Consider the following 22,459-nt stretch of genomic DNA (forward strand, 5'->3'; position numbering starts at 1 on the left):
GAGATCGTTGCCTGCTGATTTCAGGGTGACTCTTTCTCCTTATGTCAGCAGGAGAAGGCTAATCTTCTGATAGTTAATGACTGAATGGAAAAACAGCCGTTATGTTCATTGGTGCTTTTCTTAGATAATTGACTTGTGACTGAGACAAAACCTCAACAAGAGAGCATTATTTTCTGTAAAGCTGATTTATTATTTGACCGATTGTTGGTTCATCTGTGTGCTGTGACTGTCTCATTGGACTCAGGATAATCTGTAGGCCACTGTTGTAATATAGTCAAGTCAGTTCATTAATAGAGCACACTTAATACCAACCTAGGTAAAACAAAGCTGTACAAAGTTATATGTTGTTATAAAAACAAATGAAGACAATAAAAAATATAGACACAATACACATCAGACAAACAACACACACCTATACAAATGTCCCTAAAATAAATCACACGCCAAAGAATTTAAATGTGTTTAAGACAAGACTTAAAGACCTAATATGAATGGGAAGTTGGTTCCAGATTCTCGGGTTCACAACAGAGAAGGCATGGTCACCCTTTGTTTTCATCCATACTAATATCTCTCCTTTGAGTTTCCCATGCCTCTTCATGATGAACAGCAATTCCTCATATAAACAATATCACCAAGATTAGAATTATATGAGAAAAGGGTGCTGCCATTGTTAAGTGGTTAGGTGTGTTGTCTCACTGTAAGATGGACGAGGCATGAGTAGTCATTTGTCTAGTTGTTACAGTATGCTCCTTATCTCCCTTCGATTTACTTTAGTTTCCCCCTAGAGTCTGTTTTTTCATCACAGACTGCAACACACAAAGTGACTTAGACAATCTAAATTAATCATACATGTTGTGTGTGTTTACATGTATATATGTATTTGTCTTGTGACGGAATGGCAACCGTAATAAGTGGACATATGCATGTTTAAGAGCAGGGTCTGTTTTTGGGCGGAAATGCTCATCTGTGTAGCAGAATTCTGTTTAGAATTGTTGCAATAGATATATTAAAATGACCTAATCTCTTATTCATTTGTGTTTCTGCATCCCTCTAGGTGGAACTTTATCTTGCTCCTGTCAGTATGCTCAGCAGTGCTCTCTGGAGAAGAAGACTACCTAGCTCAAGGTAAAGAGAAGAAAATAACATTAGCATTAGGATTATCACTTATACTTTTTTTATATGAAGGCCCCCACTTATCTTATTGTCTTTGGGAATAGCCAACTACTCTGACATTTGATCATTCAGCAACATGCTGTCAGTTTTTAGCACGGTCTCCATCCATCTCTGGCCTCGGGCTACCTTACATAAACATATTCCTATTGAGTTGCATGTAGTGCGGTATACAGGTTTAAAATCTTGGGAAAGAAGAACACCATTATCAGATTTATACTCAGTATTTGCAGAAACCAGTTGATGTTTTGGATGCGGTTCTGAGACAGAAAAAGCATCAACTCAAAGTTAAATGTTTACTGCAATGCTTATAAATTGAGGTATACTGCATACATGGGGACAATGGCTGCATACAGGAGCTTCTTTTTCTTTGCTCTTCTCCTTTTAAACCTTATATTTCGACATGTCTGCTCTTGCTCTCCACGTCACAGCTTGCGTGTAGAAGCAGCCTAACTAGCCTCTCACCCGTTGTTGCCTTTATGCTTGCCCATCTTTTTTCCTCTCAGTGCTCTCATTTCTGGTCCATCAGAGAAGGCTCTAATATGTGAAGTACATGCTAAGACGAGCACTTTGGTAAAGGACACCAATCAGTCAGACAAAGAGGAAGAGGAAATTTCAGGAAAATGCTTAGCATGTATGCTAACTGTGCATCAGTTGGCCAAATGCTGGGGATAAGGTGATGTCAATCAGTTTAAAATAAAAAAACAGCATGAGAGGAATTGAAGGTGAGAATGGATGAAGTTGTTGATAGAAGTGTATTTTCTTTACTTTTTGTCACAGTTGGTACTAGTGCTGTAACGATACACCAACCTATTATTCAGTTCATATCCCGATTTTTGCTTTCTTGTTACTATGTGTGTCAGCTTACTAATTGATGGCGCGTTTGGGTAAATTTGGACTTGTATATGTTCATTCCATGTTGTTTGAATGGCGAAGTGGCGAGGTCTCGTTTGCATGTTTGGAGCTGGCTAGAGAATGTTACGCGCGTAGGCCTTGCTGGACACAGCAGGACTGTTTTTTTGGACCTGCTGATCGCCGTGGATTACTTTTTTTTTTAATGTCAATGGATTGTGGCAAAATACAGATCTTTTGAACGTTTTATGGTGTGATTGTGCTTCGTTTCTGCGTTTGGAGAGCCATCTCAGCAGACTATAGGCCTTACACTGATTGTTGTTACATTTTAGTTGAATTTAAAGGTCCCATGAGATGATGCTCTTTGGATGCTTTTATACAGTGGTCCCTTGATACTGTATCAGAAGTCTCTTTCCCAAAATTCAGCCTGGGTGCAGAATTACAGCCACTAGAGCCAGTCCCAAAATGAGCTCGCCTTAGGTTGTGCCATTGAGTCTGTAGCTTTTGAGGAGGGGGTGGGGGGTGCAAGGTGGAGGCAGGGGGTGTGGCCTTTACCAACTGCTACTTTGCTCATTTCAAAGCCATGAGATCTCTCACGGGTGGGCCAAATTCTCTGGGTGGGAAAAACAGAGAAAGGGGAGGTTACCAGATCGGCCCATCTAAGTTTTCATTTTCTCAAAGGCAGAGCACAATAACCAGGGCTCGGTTTACACCTATCGCCATTTCTAGCCACTGGGGGACCATAGACAGTCTGGGGGAACTCCTGTCAATGTTACAAAAAACTCATAAGTAAAATGTTCATGCTGTGGGACCTTTAAGTCTCACCACCATCTTTCCATTGATCCAAGGTCATGTCGCGATTGGATGTCATAAGGGTGAATTTTTCAATGTAATTTAAAATCTGCTTTAAAAATAAACCTATATATTTATTTAGCATGTTTGTTTTGTCCATATGTGCTCCTGCTGTGTTCCCCAAGTGGTAGGACAGGTCTCAGCTGCTACAATGAGTTTTTTTTTTAGCTTCTCGGCTCGAATGTCAAACGCCGCTTATAGTTTAAATACGTATAAACAAGCCAAAGAGTTTTCCCCCTATCCCAGAATAGATAAGCAGCGTAGCAACATCGTTCTCCGGCGTTGACACAGCGTTGTTAATATAGGTCTATGGATGACTATTCCAAATGTGACTTCCTTGAAAGAACTTGCCTTCACTCAGCAAGAAGGAATGCTGTCAAATGAATGTAAAGATAACTCTGATATGTTCGAATCAGCAGCATTTACTTTGTGAATTTATTGACAGGTTTTATTGTTTATTGAGAGGTGTGTCACTGGGCCACTGTGAGAAATACCACATAGTGTGTTAACACCTAACCTAAGCTTGGCCAGATGATGAATGGTCACATTTTTTGTTCACATCTCCACATGTCCTGTATGTGCACTGTCTACTGCCTTTTGCACAGAGAACAAGGAACTGCCTCAAGGGCCCTTATTCCATCTTGCATTGTCTTCTCTCCACAAATCTATAGTTGCCTGCTCCAGGAGCAAGATCAATCCATCATATCAAGTAGAGGAGGAATGCACACAGAGTTCTAGAGCAGCTTCACATATGAGACAAGTTAATTGGAATCTGGGCTGACTTTACCTCAGGCTAAGAATGTCAAGGACATCTAAATGCGCTCTTAGATCATCCGCAGATAGTCTCCCTATCTGGGCTGCTGGACTATAAACCCGGCAAACAACATCCATATGATGAACCATGTAGTATTTCCATTATCACACTTTCTCTCTCTCCCTCTTTCCTTCTCTTTCCTCACCTCCCTCCAAAGCACTGAAACAGAAAAAAATTCTGTGGACTCCGCTTTTTCTCAAAAGTACTTATAAGTGGTCTAAAGGCATAAATACTACTATACTACTATACTATACCCTTGCGTCAAAATGCATTACTGTGATTTCTAATAAACAATTTAGAGAATTGGATCGTCTGCAGTTGCTATACACCTACTCTTTAAATGCTATTATGCAAAACTAGAAAACTTAGAGATCCTTCACCTGCTTAAACAGTCATACAGATAAATGCAACAACTTATTTTTCTCAGATCTAGAAACCCACACCTGTAGACACACACAAACACACACACACAGGCCAAATACAACTACTACAAGTGAGAAAACCTGATATTTCCAAAATGTGGTTATTTCAGAGGTAGTAATAACAGCCTGGTTTATGCTTGATACAATTGCATTTTTGTTATTCAACGTGGTTTGAAAAGGTTTTAAATAAACCTAGTGTGTCAGAGTTGGATTTACTGTCTTTATTTTCAATGGTATACCAGTGTTGTAGTACTTGAGACCGGTCTTTAGACCCCTTTTTGTTGTGTAGAATTAATTGGGATCATTCTTTTATGTTTGCTGTAAGGTATAATGAGGCTGCTACCACAGAAAACGTATAACGTATAAGTCGATTAAACATTTTTAGATTGTAGTGTTCTAGCTTAGAGTAATACATTGCATTTGATAATGACAAAGTAACGGTAGTGTTAATCAGGCATCTGGTCAATTCATGAATAATATCTGCATCAACAGTTTTTACTGTAACAGTACTCTCGGCTGAAGATTTAAGACATGGCTAGTTTGATGACATCAGGTCTTTATCAGCCTTTTTGAAATCTATGTTACACACGATTGAAAACAAAATGGCTTCAAGATATGTTTTATGTGTCTAATAATATGTTTTCTTCCCAGCTGCACAGTCACCATCTGGTAGCTTGTTCAAACATTTCTGCTGTCGACATTTCAGAATTTCAGAAGTTATTGGTAGTTTAATTAAATCTCCTGATAAAGGTGAAAGGTCCAATGTTTGTACATGTGCAACTCATCTGAAATAGGCTTGTTGTAGCTTTAATGTTTTTTTTTTCATTAGTGTCTGCAGTCTCGACGGTTGTTAACAGTGTAACGTGTAAAAAGTACTTTTAACAAATAAAATATTTGATGGAAGACAATGATGCTGTTAAAAGCTTTGCTCTGGGGATGCATGTCACTGTTTGAGTTAGTGCAGTCAGTTCCCCCTCAGTAATAACAAATCAACTAACACCAAATTCAGAGGAGTTGCTTCTAAGGAAGTTAGTGGATCTGGATTAGCAATGAAAATATCTTAAACAGCCCCTGAGACCTCCCCACCAAAACACTTAGATGCACTCAAGCACACATGCACCAAACACACAGGCTAATAAACCTTCACTGGTCTTAGCTTCCACATTGCTGCTTCCTCAGTCGGCGAGCATGCTCACAGATGAATTCACTCACAATGTATGTCTTCCCAATCTCCCCTTCTTTTTCTCTCGCACATGTAAACGCACACAGACACACACGCCTGGTTGTCTTCTACCATGACCGACTTGTTTGTCATCCGGTTCACATTTACAATTACACTATGTGTCAGACACCCTGTGTTTCTCACATTAATAGTGTCATTTTTATTTTATTGCTGGGACTATCCCTGCTCAATACTGACATACCTGACACGTGTGACACATTGCCCTCCAGCCTAGTTATATGTATTGCTATAAGTCAAAGCCAAAACTGCACAGAATATCCTCTGTCTCCAAACAATGTGCATTGACCTGGCTTTGCCTCACTGTCAGCAGACTTAACATGCATTATTTGAAGAATTACCTGTGGGCATGGGAAAAGAATGACAGGACCATTTGGACGAAAGCTGCTCTCATGAATCTCTGGTGGCAGATTGATTCAAACAGTGTGGACTGGCTTCCTGTATCCTAGTTGGCCTCATCCTTCTATAGTCCCCTCCACTCATCTGGGCCACAGCTGCCTTTCTGGTACTCACTCCAAGAGAAAAAGTGGAAGGGGTGACCAGCATCACTTTACATTTTGACATTAAACTTTCACCAATCAGTGAACAGTGATAATTGCCGTATTATCTACACATATGTGGTGTACTTTTGTGGTGCTCAGTTTGTGCCATTCTACTGCATAGAGAGCCCAGTTTTTCCAGAGGTAAAATACTTTTTTTAACAAAAGTCCAGGACCTGTTTAATCTATTTATTTTAGAAACTGTTTATCCAAGTAGTCTACCTGATTTGCGATCCAGTCTCGGCATGTTAACCTTACTATTGCTTTCTCTATCCTTCAGGAGTGGATATCCTCTATCAACTGGGGCTTACAGCTCAAAGCAGTGCAGACGAGAGGACACGCTTACCTTCGACTGCACACACAACTGCTCCCTCACCTTTGAATCTCCCTCTTTCTGGATATGGGGTATTATTCAACTCAAACTCCCTCTATGAGGCTCCAACCGGCAGCTTGTTCCCGCCTGAGATTGGCGAAGAGTTCTCTGTTGTAGTTAGTCTAAGCTCCTGGCGAGCAAACAATGCTTTTATTTTTAGTGTCAAAGACAGCAGGGACAGGCTGCGTTTTGGCATTCAGCTTCTGCCACGCAGAGTAGTGGTTTACACTGCTGAGAAAGCCTCCATCTACTTTACCTACAACTGGCACGATGGGCGCCAGCACCCTTTTGCTGTTGGTGTTCGTGCACGCTCAGTGTCCTTTTATGCAGATTGTGGGGCGGTGCAGCAGCGTGAACAGACCCTGGGGAGATCTCAGACACTGAGGGATTCTGGTGGACTCTTCACTCTGGGGAGGATGAACTCTAAAGCGGCACCTTTTAATGGTCGAGTCTGCCAACTAGATATCTATCCCTCAGCCCAAGCTGCTGCGCACTACTGCAACTACCTTAAAACCCAATGCCGGCTGGCCGACACTTACCGATCGCCTTTGCCGCACCCTGGTTTGGATATTGAGGCAAATGACCCTCCTTCTAACCCCTTGACAAAGTCCCTTGTTGGAGTAGCAGCTACCCATCATAACCCCTTAAAAGCCACAGCAGCTTTCAGTGTGTCCCCAGGTAGTTTGGTTGCACCATATTCAACACTGAGCCCATCAGCCTCACCTCATCTGGGGGATCAGAGCCACCTTTCCAAATTGGATCCCCCTGCCCAATCCTCCACATCCTTGCTTCAGCCTGACAGCCCCACCTTAGCTACCTTGAGTGGACGAGCAGTTTTGGATCTCACCCATAGCACAACAATCACTACTACCAAAAATGTGTTGGCAAAAGCAAGTAGCCCCCAGGGGGACACGGATCCCTTTGAAAACAGCACGGAGGAAGACAGCAGCTCTGGGATCCTACAGACTCCAAATGCCACACCAGGCCTGGTTTCCCTAGTCAGGCAAAGTCGAGTGAAGGAAGGACTCAGGAACAATTCCATCGCCATCTCCAGGGACTCTCACTCTGGGCCTCAACAGACTCATCAGACCCTGGAGACTCATCTGAAAGCCAACGGCACCACTTTGTACCGAGAGAATCAGGTGGACACCTCAGAACAGCATGACCTGGATGGCAGCTATGATGATGTAGACATGGGAGGATATGATTATGGATATGAGGATCCAGACTTTTTCTATGACTATGAAGATGGTTTACGTGGCCCCAAAGGAGAGCGAGGTGCTCCGGTAAGTGACTGAATTTATGAATGACAAGTAGCAACAGCTATGACTGTTTATGGAACAGTATCCAAAGAGCTGAGACACAAGTCAGTGCATTGCTGTACATGCTCAAGTGGGAAATATCAATACAATCAAAGGTAATTTATAGCCATCACACTTAAAATGCTGTGTAAAATTTGGCTTTGTTACACACACCCAGGATATATAATAAAAAATATTTTGGCAGGGCAGTGTAGTGATTTAGAGGTGATAGCATATCCAAGCACTGCTCTTTTTTCATGTATCTACAAGTTGTTAAAATAACACGCCATTCCCTTGTTGAAATATTGCCAGCCACTTTTGCTCTTATGTCAGAGAGGATAACTCATCTGAGGGTTGGAGAAATACCTGACAAGACAAATTAGCTGTCCATCCAGCCTCATGATGTAAGCTGGCTGTCAGGATAGCTTTGCCACTGTACATGCTTTTACAGCTCAGGAATTGCGTATGTTTCCATGAATGAGGTGTGTTGGGACTTTCTGTATGCTCTGTTTAAACTTAGGAGTGTAGTAAATGAAGTAAGATGTCTGGACTCATCTACCAGTTTCCATAACTAACCTAAGCAGTGCCTGCAGGTGTGAAGGTGGCCCACAGCTTTGCCAGCACTGAGTTAGTAGTATGAGCATGATATAGTCCAAGCCACAGGCCCTTTTCCAGTGGTTTACATATCGGCAAAATTATTGATACGTTTTTATTTTTAATGCTTTGACTAGGCTGACCACTTTGATGCAGGCAGGTTTTGAATGTGGGGTCAGCTGAAGTTCAGTGGCTCACTCTGTGTCATTGCATCTTAGTTGTAACTTGGGAAAAAATAGTTTACATCCTCAGGGGAAGTTCAGTTCTGCAGCCAAATAACTAGGCAAGTACAGCGGAATGTGCAAGGGAAAAATGTGAGCCTGGTTAAACCGTTTTTGCCGGACAAGCCTGCATTTTATTCACTAGAGACGCCTGTGTAAGAAACACCAATCCAGGTTCTCTTTTTTTATCTAGTTTGTTTGTGAATTATCAATGGGACCTATTTGGACCAGGTTTGACTATCTGTGATTATATCAATGCTTCCAGGTAAAAATGAGTACTTCAAAAGGAGAGCGGAAGGTGTACTTCAGTCAGTCATCACGTCATTAATGCATTTCCCCTCTTGGTAATGTCTCGGTAACATGGTATGTTATTAAGCTACCTAGAGCAGAGGCTTGCTTTTGACCACAGGTTGGGTAACAATGCAGGGGTCATTTAGACGGGAAATCCAATGAGTAATGAAAATGGTCTTCCAAATCAAGTGTGCATTTTAAAATCTCACTGCATGCAATTGGATAACACTATGATCGATCACAACAACACACATAGTGACATATCTAGAGCCCCATACGCTTAGCTAGCTTAGTTTTTCTAAGCTAGCTAAGGTCTTAGCTTAGTTAGCGAGGAGCTAACTGGTAGATTAAACTGACTAGTAATCTGTTTAGCTCGCATTTGCCTTGCCTACATCAGATACACCGATGTGATTCGTGCAGCTTGGCTACAAGGGCATGGATAATCCGCAACACTATTCAATGCCAGAGTGACTCGCTGAGCAAATTCAAATTGTGCTCTCGCGAGAACTCTGAATTTCCAGGGTAGGGGTTATTCAGCTCAAAGTAATGTCACAAAATGCAACAAGTTCAAAAGATGATTCATTCTAACCTTCAACTTTACAGAAATTTGACTTCTTGAATTGACTCCATTGGCAAAGATTTGGAATGTACTGCATGATGGCTCGGTTTCTTTAGGCCCTGTTGTTGTGGCGAAGGCGGTGGTGTTCTCACAGTTTCCATGTGTCTGTGTGTGGGGGTGTAGAGGAACAAACAGCTGTTTCTTTATTCATGTCTCCCTCTGTGCCCTTCTACTGCTCTGACAGGGGATAAGGATGATCCAGAGCACCCCATTACAATTTTCTGCTATAGCAACAATTCAGAATAATAAATAAAATAGTGCAATGTCTGTTTTCATCTATACGTGTGAATATTGTACCTTTTTCGTTGGATTGCTTGTTCAGGGGAGATGGCATTAGGGAGCAACAGCCTGAAGAATAAATTGCCTCCTTGACCAGAAGGGGATTTCCCGCTGACTTGTTAATGTTGTTCAGCAATTTAAATTGCTGCCAAAGTGTGTAATCTTCAGAATTAACATTTATTTAATGCTGTTTAGTCTAAATAATCTTTTGCAATGATAACATATTTCAGTGAACTCAGCTGACTGTTCTTTGAGAATCTTCAATGATCCATCTGTTTGCTTTGATTGTTTCTTGTCATAACCTTTAGAGGAGACCGAGCCAATCAGTAACAAAGACATCGATTTCCACTGCAGATAGGTTTGACATGCCAGTGCATTTTTAAGAAGCTTTTAGTCAGACAAAATAAGCTAGCGGCAATATTAATTAATGAGCAGCATGAGTTACGCATGGAGTATCCTATACAAAAACCTTCCTTCTCTGGAAGGTAGTATTTACATGTTGCAGTGATCCCAGTATCCTATGGTCTTCAAACATTTGGAATGTGCAACTAATGATAATAATAATGAGAAATTCTATCTCGCACCCTTCATCAATATATAAACACTGTATCACAATATTGTGACATTCAACCAATCAAGTGGAGCCCCAGCCTGGTTTGGTCCCAAAGATATGTGAGATAATATGTATCTTTTACACTCAATTTACAACTCAAATCAATTCAGCATGCTAGCTAATGACTTATTTTTTTTAAGATTGATTTTTGGGGCTTTTCCCCACCTTTAATTTTTGACCGGACAGCTGGCAGAAAGGGGAGAGAGGGGGCAAGACATGCAGGAAATTGTCACAGATGCATCAAGGCATAAAGTTCCCAGTACATGTGGGCCTGCTCTACCACTGACCCAACCCGGGCACCTAGCTAATGACTTCTACCAAGTGGTTCCATGTATATATAAACTTAACCTTTTTTTTGGTTATTTCTCCCAGCTAGACTTTGGCAATCAGCCACTTGAAAGCCATCTAGTAATGTTCAATGTACAAGGAAAAGTTTTACAGGCTGTTGTTTAGTGGATGGCAGTAATTAGGGCTGTTTGGTAATTAACTATTAGTAGTATTTGTCCCCTAATAGAATCAAATATTTATGAAATGCACAGATAGTGTGGTTCAGATTTCAAAACTATATATCTTTGAAAATTATAAAGAAAAGAAAAAAATCTATTAAAAACTAAAAGAAACATTGGACTGGGTGCAGTTCAGCATGAGTTCAACTCTTTCATTTGTGATTTGTGTTTTTCATCTTACATCTATCAGATCATGACATGCAGTTGTTCCCTACGTTTCATGCTACGTTTTTTCCATGGGTTAGTCTCATCTCGTGAATGTGACTCACACCTTCCGCTCAAAGATTCCTAATAGAGCTTCTAGTTTAAAACACGTGGCTCCTGTCTTTGAACTTCATAGCTTGTACATAAATATATGGCACATATTCATCATTGTGGAGGCTTGGACAGTGAACTGCATGTTATTGCTTGCCATTAACATAGTCTATCTTTCTTTTTTTCCCTTCACTCCATCTCTCTCTCTTTCTCTCTCTCTCTCTCTCTTTCTCTACAACATTCCCTTCTTTATCTTCCTGTCCCTCTGTCTCTCTGATTTAGGGTCCTCCTGGTTCCGCTGGTTTACCTGGTCCTCCAGGAAAAAGAGGTTCTCGGGTGAGTAACCTGTGCAAAGGTGATGGTATACAGGCAGCACGCTGTAAATTAATTGTCATCTATTGATCAGGAGGAGAAGCATTCTGACCGTCACATTTTATGGGATAGTGGCATATCATTAAGAAAAATTTGATTTCAAAATTGAACAGATAGGTGTCTTATACTGATTTGCATGCAGTAGAAAACTCCTTTATATGGTGTGGTCTGTACATCTGTACTAAGATTTTTAGTTGGTAGACTGATTTTGGTTTGATTAGCACCTTTGGATCAATAAGGTTGACTTACCAAACTATTCCAGCTCCTATTAGCAGCAGCTTCGGCAGCACAGACTGCATTTCCAGTCTAATCCTGAGACTACAATGTATGCAACTTCCAATGCTGTCATAATGCAATGCTGCAATCATTCCACAGGCCCTGAAGGCATCTTTAAACAGAACAAGACCCATTTTACTAAACGGATGTGGTATGTGTTTGGGAGAAGGTGCATAAATAGTTTACTTTTGGTCTTTTTAGTTTCTACCCTGCACAGCAACATCTTCTGGCTAATTTAACTCAAGCAATGTAAATATCTACAGTGTGTCAGTGTTGAAGTGGACAACATGCAATAAAAAACCTAAAGCTAGATTATGTTGACAGTTATGATCATCTGCTTTTGAACCAAAAAAACTTTGCTCATTGACATGGGGAAATGTGGTGTGTGTGTGTGTGTGTGTGTGTGTGTGTGTGTGTGTGTGTGTGTGTGTGTTAGTGATTTTCTGGGAGTAAATAGTCTGTTCAAAGTCACATACAGATGGAGCCTTTCCCTGTTGCTTCTTTTCCCCTCATAGTGGGCATAGTGGGTGCTTAAAGTACCAGTGAGACAATGAAAGATGATCCAGGAAGTTGGAGTAACGGATCAAAGCGTTTAAAGGCTTAACAGATGCTAGAACACTGCACAATTATTTTTAATACCCACAGAGAGGATTTATCATCTCTGGCAAGTTATCACAGCAGAAAACATGTTATCTTTTGTCACAACATTCACAAGGTGTAATAGTAGAAAAACTGTGTTAAAGTAATGTACCAGCATTGTGTTGTTGCATGTATTTGACAGGCTAACATTGCGTTTTGCCAGTTGACATTACGTGCGTTGCAGCAACAGTTGACCCAGGTTCAACGTTTATGTCAGGTGACACTACATTGTTTTGCTGAAGCCCCCTGCGTTGACACCCCTGCCGTGTCGATGGACTGGCTCCCTAACTAGGAATGAGAGGGCTGTGTTCTTTCACTCAGAGCTCAAGTTGGTTGGGAAGCGGACTTATTTTATGCTTTATTTTATTGTAACAGAAAGCTCAACAGGCAGACTAGAAGGCAGATAGACAGGAAGACAGGCTGGTAGACAGAAAGAGGTGGCTGACTGGAAAACATGTCTCCTAGTAAAAGGCTTGGAAAGCACATAGCTGATACAGAACATACTCTTAACCCCATAGGCTAAGTCATAAAGTGGAGACAGAGGGAGCCTTGGAATCATTATGTGGTGGGAAGCTGAGGGCAGTGTGCGATACTGTGGTTATGTCTCTGCTGTCTCAGCACAGCAGCAGACTTATTTTGCTAACTCTAATTGTTAATGTTATCAGACTGTGACTTTGAACCAGGGTATACAATTTGGTGTGGGCATTTCATGTCATGGAAACAGACAAATTTGCTTCAGAGGTTCTTTTATTCTAAACAATAACTGGAAGACAAGTTTAATAATTCAGTTGGTGATTAATAATGTAATCAAGTATTTTATAAAGAACATTTTTGTATTGCTGTTTTGCAACCTTTTTTACTATTGAGTATTTCGCTGGCCCAATACATATCACACCACAGTAATGCCCATAGAAGCTGCTTATTTAGTCTGTGAGGCATGCCTAAGACAAATTGTTTCCTAAGTTAAAATTTAAGACTCTCTTTATGTCATCACACTTTACCAGCCAAATAATGACTTAAAGATGTAACTTTCTTTTTCTTTACATTTTCTATGCATGTGCAACATGCTCGTATATCTTATATGACATTAAAACTGACATTGAGAAAATAAGAAGGAAGGAGGGAGAGCCTTAGTCCATGCTCTTAGCTGTAGTGCAGAAAGTGAGGTCTGCAAGCAGCAGAGTTACAGATGTGCAGGAATGTAGTGTATTTATTGTGTGTGTGTGTGTGTGCGCGCGCGTGCACATCTAGTTTGAGGCATAAGTTTGCATGTGTGGTTGTGCATTCATTGCATACCAGTGATGTTCAAGGAATTCAGGTGATTGGTCTTTCCTCTGACACATGTGGTGTTAGTGGAGCTTCGGTGATTGGTCACGTCAGAATGTGCTTCCTATTGTGAGATATTGAGCTAGGTTCTCAACAGAACTATAGAATTCACTGATTCTAGACACATTATTTTTCTTTTACAAGATTACCTTCATTCTACTCGTCTTTAGTTTGTATTGTTTCCGGGAATTTAGCTGTTTGATGACTTTGTAGCTTAAATACTAAACTGTCAACAATGCACAGTAACATCATTTTGCTCATTCTCTCTCTCTCTCTCTGAATCTGATCCAGGGTCCCACTGGTCCACCGGGAAGCCCAGGACAGCCTGGACCACCCGGGCCTAAGGTGAGTGGCCTTCTCCCATGGCAGGGAGACATAAACAGCCAACAACCATTTTTAGCAATTGGAAAAACAGTTAGATTTGGCGAAAAGGCTCTGCTGTGTGAGCAAACCGTAGCTCAACTTTTGCAGTGACAAGGATTCTGCTCAGAGACAAAATACCCTCAAACTCATTCATCAACATTTAATCTTTGGTAAATAAACGATACAAAATACCAAACAGCTTATGCTGATGAGCCAGTATGAGTGTGACTGCAGTGCTCTGCCTAAACTGTCGCTGTGCCTCGTTTAATTGTCTGAGACCACTTTGTTGTAGTTCACCGTCTATGCTCGGTGAAAAAAATGTCAATTCTCAATGATGTCAATTCTCAATAATATGCACACTGGATAATATGCTTAATCAAGCTACAAGTAACGCAAAAAAACAACTGATTAGTTTTTGTTAGTTGGAATATGCCCATTCCCCTGATTAGATGTGTTACCCAAGCATGCTGTGTACTAATGAATACGAAAACTAAGATGACCACAATTTTTAAAAATAATTGTAGGATACCTAACCTTGGAAATGATTAATATTAAGACAAAACTCACTAATCACTACTTGCAGACATAAACGGCACATCATTGAATTTTGTATGAATAGAGCTTTGTAAAGGTGCTGGTTTAAACGTTATAGTAAAATTTCTTCATATGGACTTTGTTTGAGAATTTATCTTTTTTATGCCTTTTACAATGTCATGAACTCAGATTTGATCAAATGAGACTAAAATGTAATGTCAAGTGCATACGTTTGCAATACTGCATTTCTGAAGACATGAACACTTCCATGGTAATGTATTCTTCTGATTTAGGGCTCCATATGTAGTCTACTTAAAGGGAATTCCCAGTTGAACTGCTGATCCTGAGGATTTTGTTATGATATTCGAGGAAATCAAAACATTGCCTGTCACATAGAAAACTTTGGTTTTACTGTAAACCAGATGGTTGATTGTATAATGTGGCAGTCTGCACCCAAAGATAAAGTCTTCAAAGTCATGTACTTTCATGACCTATAATTTCCCATCTAAGAAGTGGGGATAGATGTGAAAGCACCCTTGTTTGTGATGGCATAGTTGGTTGGATTTGGGAGTCATTATTGTAGAGTAAAATAGGGATTTCAGAGAAGGGGATGACAAGCCTGAGCCATATCTCTACCGCCTGAGGAGATGTACTGTCATAGCCCATACTGGCCTGCCAATCACCAGTGAGAAACAGAACCAAGAGCGTAAGATGGCAATGTCATTATTACAAGAAATCAAAGGACATTTTATCTGGCTTGATGGCAAGTATTTGACTCCTTTCTAATTAAGTTGTCTGTTTTTTTCATTTGTCAAAGAGAGCCATCTCCCCCTAGGAAGGCAAATCATCAGAATTATTATCAGATTTCTTTTTTTTCTAGAAAGAGATATACACACAGTGTCACTGTAGATAGTGGTAATGTATTTCCCCTTTAACTGTTAGTTGTCCAGTCATCATAAACAGACAAAACCATTATAGCTTCCCCCACTGCATATTCTAAAACATTCATAACAATAAACCAGTAAACAGTTACTCTGTAAATAAAAACTTATTAAACACTTTTGGAGTGTCAGAAGAACTACTCTAATTTATATAAAAGCTATTCCTAAACATTTTCCAAAATAGAATAGGACTTCCTTACATATTTTCCTATTTGTATTCTAAAAATACATCAAAGACACAATAAAAACCGTTAGCTAACGCAAACTGACAAGTTAGGAACTGTTTTTCTCTCCTGTTGCACATTTTTGTACTTGAGGAGGGGGTGGGGGCCGAAGGGGTCAGGTGCAGAGCAATTTGGTACGTGCAGCGACAAAACTACCAGTTTTTGTTGTAACCGGTATATGATTTTTTATATATTTAATATTATACTCATGTTTGAGTACTAGACATGACCCAAACCCATATTATGTGAAATGAGTCTGACTCTTGCCTGAATTTGTCATGAGTCTCAGGCTCGGCGCTGCTTGGTTTGTAGACCTCATCTGGAGACCTCTGCAGCTCATGTTGCTTGCCTTATAAGACCCTGTTGTGATCTCAACAGGTCACTGAATTGTCCTCTAAAATGTGCACTCAAGTCTGATCCGCTGTATCAAATGGCACTTACAGCAGAGATTGACGTGTTGTTCCCTAAAGCGCCAATCTCTGATGATCGGAGAGTGTGCAAGTGGGACAAACCAGACACAGCCAGATGTAGGCAAGAGTGATAATAATGAGACACTGTGTTGTTGTCCCAGTGTGGTAGGAAAGACTGGAGGAGACAAAGGTGGATGTTGGCTTGAATAACATACCCCATAGTCTAGATCATTGTAACCCAGGTTTTCACCACAGGACATAATTGTGTCCCGTCTCATTAGCCATGACTTCATATGAAGAGAAAAAGAAAGAAAGAAAGCATTTTTAGGTCTCTTGTAAGTTTTCAGCATTGGACCAGATGTGAAGGATTAATTGATACAACTGAGCAAGGATGTGGGCAGCTACATGCAGATGGTTGTGGTGACTGTGGTCCCGACTGGCTGCCACAGAATGGCTGCAAACACCATGCAGTTAGCGGGGCAGCAGGCATGCTTTAGGAGCATTGGATTTTGCATACAAACCCCAATTCCAATGAAGTTGTTATGTGGTGAAAAATGTAAATAACAACAGAATACAATGATTTGCATGTTATTCAACCTATATTCCACTGAATTCACTACAAAGACAAGATATTTAATATTCAAACTGATAAACTTTATTATTTTTTTTTGCAAAAATTCAATCATTTTGAAATGAATGCCTGCAACACGTTCCAAAAAAGCTGGGACAGGGGCTCATTTACCACAGTGTTATGGATGGCAGCATACGTTGCCCAAATCCTGTATGTACCTTTCAGCATTAATGCTGCCTTTACAGAAGTGCAAGATACCCATGCCATGGGCACTAACACTCCCCCATACAACACATATGCTGGCTTTTGATCTTTGCGCTGATAACAATCTGGATGGTCCTTTTCCTCTTTTGCCCGGAGGACATGACCTTCATGATTTCCGAAAACAATTGGAAATGTGGACTCTTCCACTTTTGCTTTTCAACGTGTAGGCATCCAATTAAAAATGAGTATGAATATGTCTTGTCTTTGTAATGTATTCAATTGAATACAGGTTGAAAAGGATTTGCAAACCATTGTATTACGTTTTTATTACATGTTGTATACACAACATTCCCACTTCATTGGAATTTGGGTTTGTAGAATTGCTTGGTTTTCACGCAGTACATCATGATATATAGTTATTTTGGTATAAATATCAGTGCATTTAAAGCTCTGGTTCTTAGTACTGGTGAGTACTGGCCCATTTCAGTCACTGTTGAGACAAATATATGAAAGTACTTTTGATAATTGATGATCTCTTTGTCTAACTCACCCCACACACATGAAGAGAGGAATGTTCCGTTTCCCTCCTTGATTAGTCAAACAGCAAAGGGGATAGATGGACTTTTTCTCTCTCACCTCTGACCTGGCCTGGACAACTTAAGGGTTGTTGAGGGTGTCCGATTGATTATTATGAAATATGAGGCCACCTGCTTGCTCGCTGTTCCTTCAGCGCATACACCCACATGCATGTGTACACATAAGGCAGAAAAACAGCGTCTCTAAAGCCGAAGTGACCTGTTGATGAGTCATTCTTACACCCCCAACCCTTTTGTGGAGGCGGAAAAGAAATTGAGAGACTCTTTGTCTCAGCTTGGGAAAACATCTTCTGTTGAAATGTGTTTGGTTACGAGGACAAATGCAGAGGGATATAGTCCCTGATGCTAAGCTTAGTTGACATGTGTTTTAAGCACACTCTGAAATGTTATGACGACAGGCTTGCAGGGCTTGAAAGAGCATTTCAATCTGCTTGAATGAATCTGCAATACAGTTTTTTTTCCAAAAGAAAGGAACCCTGGTTTTATGGTAGAATTTCTCCTCTCCCTCCCCCAAGCCTTTCTATGCCTCACTGGCTGTCGGTCAAAACTATGGAAACATGATGCTCAAAATCTACTGCTCATGTGTGGATCTAAGGCGTCCAACAATGGCTTAGCACCTCACACCATAAACAGCTGAAAAGCTACATAATACACATCATATTCAGAACTTCGTACACGTCATCACATGTACACACCACATTTTTTTTGAATAATCAGAGAACATATCATAGTGATGCGTATTATCCAAACACAGTTTTATTTCATTTCATTTGTGTCCCTAATGTACACAACTTCTTTTTTTGGCTCTTTCTCATGCTCCACTGGAACAGCTTCTTATTACGTAGTTGAGCTAAAAATGATGTGGAGGTCTCCTAACAATGTTGCTTTGGCATGCCATAACAGATGCAGCATTTTCTGGATAGATTATTGAGTTTAAACTTTATTTTTATATGTATGACAATTTACCTGATGAAGGTCTAAGACTCAAGAGTTGTATTTTCTAAATTAATTATTGCTTGCATAATGGTCAGTGTGCTGGACTCTTTCTAAGCTCCAGATGGATAACAATAAAAAATATTTTATGACCTTAATCAAGAACAGTTTCGGAAGAAAAGCCCTTACCTTAGATGAAACCTCTGGCTGTTGAAATGTAATATTGCTGTAGACATGCATCTTACATCAGCTCCATTCTCACAGACTCTTTGACTTATTATTCGCCTTGTGGGATTTAAACATTTGATCAGGGATTGCACAGAAATTGTGTGAGGTCCAGATCCTCAAAGGCATTTGTACGCCATTGCTAAGTGTTACTGTCTTGCTTGGTTTAGATCTGTCTGTAGTTGTAAGTGTTGTACTGTAAGATAAAATGATTCTTTAGAAGCTGTGCTGTATTCAGAATGGAACAGAAATCAAACACCACTTTTGAATTTCTTTTCATATTAAAAGTCCCTTAAAATGCCTTGAAGAAAAGCTTTAAGTAATATTATTATTCACTGATGTAGCTTTATTGTGTGGAATTTATCATCATGGTTAATGGAAAACTGTTCACAGACTGGCTTTAAACTGTGACGGTTACAAATTAAGGATGAGCCACAGCCTTTTTTTTTTAGAAAACAAAAGCGGTCTCTTCAAAAACAAAGGGTCCTCACACATACTCAGATTCTGGTACCCTTTGCCAATGTGAATGGTGCTTGCCAACACTGTGTCTCATTGTTTGCAGAAGACACAAATCCCTCTTTAAAGCCTGCATTGTCATATAAGGAGTTGAGCTACAAACTGATGAAACCATATAACATTGATGTAACAATGACTTCAACCATAAATTTCTACAGGCAGATTTGGAGGTCTGGGACTGTTCAGAACCACAATGCATTGCAATTTGAACGTCAGTGTGGTAAAGATTTATAAAAATGTGAAATAACCAAAAAATTAAATAACCATAATTGCAAACTATGTTTCTATTTTAGGGTTCAAAGGGAGACCCCGGGCTGTCTCCAGGCCAGGCTCCACCAGGAGAGAACGTAAGAGATCCGCCACCGTCAGGTTCCCTGGTCCTCTGTGCTAGTTTCTGGGTTTCTCCCAGTCCCTCTTGTTTGTCACAAAGTATTTACTCTTTTAAAAGCAATACTTGTCTTTAGACATTTTATCTAAGCTGGGACTTGTTGTCACAACAGTCCTTCTACTCATCAGTTATTTGAAGACAGTATTGTGAAAAGGATCCTAAATGTTGGTATAGATCATACAGCATAATGGTTTATAATGAGTAATACAAATCTGCATATGATGAGTCACTATCAAATTAATACTTTCTAATGTTTGGATGATACAAACCTCTCAACTTTTGTTTGCCTCTATTGACAACATTACCCTCCCACCTCAGATTCTCACCTCACACCTTTGTTTCTTTTTTTCAGAATAGCCAAATATTGGTCAGCATACTGTTGTTATTAAAGAAGCTTTAATATAGACAGATGGTAGACACTGCCCGACGTGCAAAAGCACTTTTTAGTCTCCATCCATTTGTGATCTAGCAGCACATTAGTTGTCCGTCTCACTCAACTCAAACCCACCTTTTTCTGCTCAAGATAATGAATGAATAGTCCTTGGAGCTATTGCACTGTTGTTCATCTGTCATTTGAAATTTAAGATTAATTCGCTGTTAAATAATGTATACTAAATCAATTTACCTGTGTCTGGGTTAACTGTCACAGAGCTAAAGGAATTCAATTTTCTTTCCTAACATACTTTTCTATACTGTTCAAGTATTTATCATAACAATGTCTTTTATAAGTCTTTTGCTTTGGAATCAGAAGAGCTTGCTCTTATAAAACTGTATATGGTAATGGTAGGTAATGTTACTCTCTCTTTCGTTTGTTCCAACAGGGTGACAGAGGTCCACCAGGTCTTCCTGGGCCACATGGATTTCCAGGTCCACCGGTAAGATCTAGTTTATCACAGTAAACTACTTGTGTGCCTAGACCAGCAGCTGACACTGAAGACTTACTTTCAGATAATAGTTTTTGTTTGATGTTACCAAGTAACTCTGCTTTACTTCTTTAAATCACCTGTATTAAAAAGTGGAAAAGGAGGCACACATATAATTTATTCATAAAAGTTGAAGGTTGGTTTTAATAGCAGAGTTTAGGTGTTAAGAGAATGAGTAAAAACACCTATGTTGACTTTTTCCTGTGTGCACATGAAAACACACACACACACACACACACACACACACACACACACACACACGTTAGCTGAGGCCTCTTAATGTGATTAGTATTAGGTTACCCTACAGCCCACCCTGCTCAGTACCTGTCTTTAGTCTCTCTGTCTAGCTTTATCTCAATGGAAAGAAACAAGTGTGTGTGTATGTGTGTATGTGTATATATATATATATATATATATATATATATATATATATATATATTTTACTACATCATACATATTACTTCATCTACATCACTCTGTTTTCTTCATCTCTGTCTTTGCATACCTCTGTCTCTGCAAATAGCTCCATCTGTGTAGCTGTCCCTCTCTCTCAGAGCTTCAGAGGTAGCTGTTAGGATGTGCTGCTGCCTCTCTTAAAGTTGATAGACGTTGAGGTCAAAGGTCATCCAAAAGAGGAAAGGCACCCTGTCCAGGGTCGGGGGTCAATGACATGCACAACATCCCTTGCCTCCTCAGGTCAGCAATTGTCATGCCCATAGAAGGAGAATTTCATGGATGCTGCTATCAATAAAATGAAGAACACTGACATTCTCCCCATGTCCGCCAGTGTACACACATGCACACACATGCCCTCTGATCTGATAACTGATGCTCTAGTGCGTTTGATTGTCTTGGTCAATTGCGGTTGATGTGCATAGCATATCTGTTGCTAGAATTGAGCTTGCGGCCTTTACAGAACAGACTTAATCAGGATGCAGTGGATCGACCTGCTGCCCACATGGCTATCGTGTCACGGTTATCCACGTAGCCTCTTCTTGCATCTAGTCTCCACATAGCTGGCCTTCACCTTGCCTCCCAGGAGGCCATCAAAGTGTTTGCAGTAGCTGGACCTAATTTACCCGGCACATGAACTGTGCCCGTCAAGTATTTCCAGAGGAAATGAGTGGCTCGGGTCCTATGCTCTTTACTCCCATGTGGGCCTTTTATCAGTTGTGAAGGTTCATGTGTCACAACCTTAGAAGCACACAACAGAGTCAATGCTACGGCGCAACCCGAAAAGATAATAACCTGGCCCTGACCTTGTGTTTTGGAGCCCTAAGCATCTGTTGTTGATAATCAAGTCAAGGGGAAAAATAAAAGGCTTAAGGGAAGAAAATCTCTGCTTTACCGAACAATAAATCCTGTTTAAAGAAGTAGTGCTTGTTTAACTAAATGTGGAATTTGGCTACGGCACAAAACTGACTGTGGATTAGAATGACACAACTATTAATTTCATAGAAAATGTTACATGTGCCAGTTTTCACACCCCCACTGCTCTGCTGTAGGGCAATTTTTTTCTCGATTGGTTCCCAAATGGGTCATGGACTGGTTCCCAGAAACACTACATGCAACAAACAAATAGAAAATGAAACATTTAAAAACACGTGTCACATACTATTGTATTATCATCAATTCCATCTGATTCACACACATGCCCACACTTTTTGGGCCTTTTAGGCCTTTATTTTCCACAGGACAGATGAAGACATGCAAGGGGAAAGAGAGGGGCAATGACATGCAGCAAAGGGCTGCCGGTCGTAGTTGAACCCGCGGCCGCTGTTTCACTTTCGTGTAGTGCTTAAAACTTTATTCAACCAATAATTTGATTTAACATGAACAAATGCCTGCAAAACTACTGTCATTCCCATCAGCCTCAGCTGTACTTGGTAAACATTATACCTGCTAAACATAAGTATGTTAGCATCATCATTTTGAGAATGTTACTGTAACATGCTGACATTTAACTTAAAGCAGAGAGCAGCAGTGGCAGGTCCCCCTAGGGTACCGAACACAGCGGGGACTGCAGAGGTAAATTAGCCTGTGGCTAACTCTAATACAATGCATCAGATGGTAACAT

At 40.3% G+C, this 22,459-nt stretch overlaps 1 protein-coding gene and 1 long non-coding RNA gene across 2 annotated transcripts in view; one reads left to right on the top strand and one right to left on the bottom strand.

Moving 5' to 3' along the window:
- The window catches only part of LOC117951018 (collagen alpha-1(XXIV) chain), an 87,986-nt gene that overhangs the window by 8,965 nt on the left and 56,562 nt on the right, over nucleotides 1-22,459 (top strand). The window contains exons 2-7 of the mRNA XM_034882492.1: nucleotides 1,055-1,125; nucleotides 6,170-7,548; nucleotides 11,224-11,277; nucleotides 13,846-13,899; nucleotides 19,365-19,418; nucleotides 20,281-20,334. Coding sequence (XP_034738383.1) covers nucleotides 1,055-1,125; nucleotides 6,170-7,548; nucleotides 11,224-11,277; nucleotides 13,846-13,899; nucleotides 19,365-19,418; nucleotides 20,281-20,334 — 1,666 coding nt within the window. The remainder of the gene's footprint in view (nucleotides 1-1,054; nucleotides 1,126-6,169; nucleotides 7,549-11,223; nucleotides 11,278-13,845; nucleotides 13,900-19,364; nucleotides 19,419-20,280; nucleotides 20,335-22,459) is intronic.
- LOC117951025 lies at nucleotides 14,179-22,267 on the bottom strand. Its single transcript, XR_004658030.1, has 3 exons — nucleotides 22,215-22,267; nucleotides 19,704-19,706; nucleotides 14,179-14,189 (listed from the first exon to the last, which is right to left on the bottom strand). It is a non-coding gene; the product is annotated as an uncharacterized LOC117951025 (long non-coding RNA).

Source organism: Etheostoma cragini, chromosome 9 (assembly GCF_013103735.1).
Source record: "Etheostoma cragini isolate CJK2018 chromosome 9, CSU_Ecrag_1.0, whole genome shotgun sequence".
Taxonomy (NCBI): Eukaryota; Metazoa; Chordata; class Actinopteri; order Perciformes; family Percidae; genus Etheostoma; species Etheostoma cragini.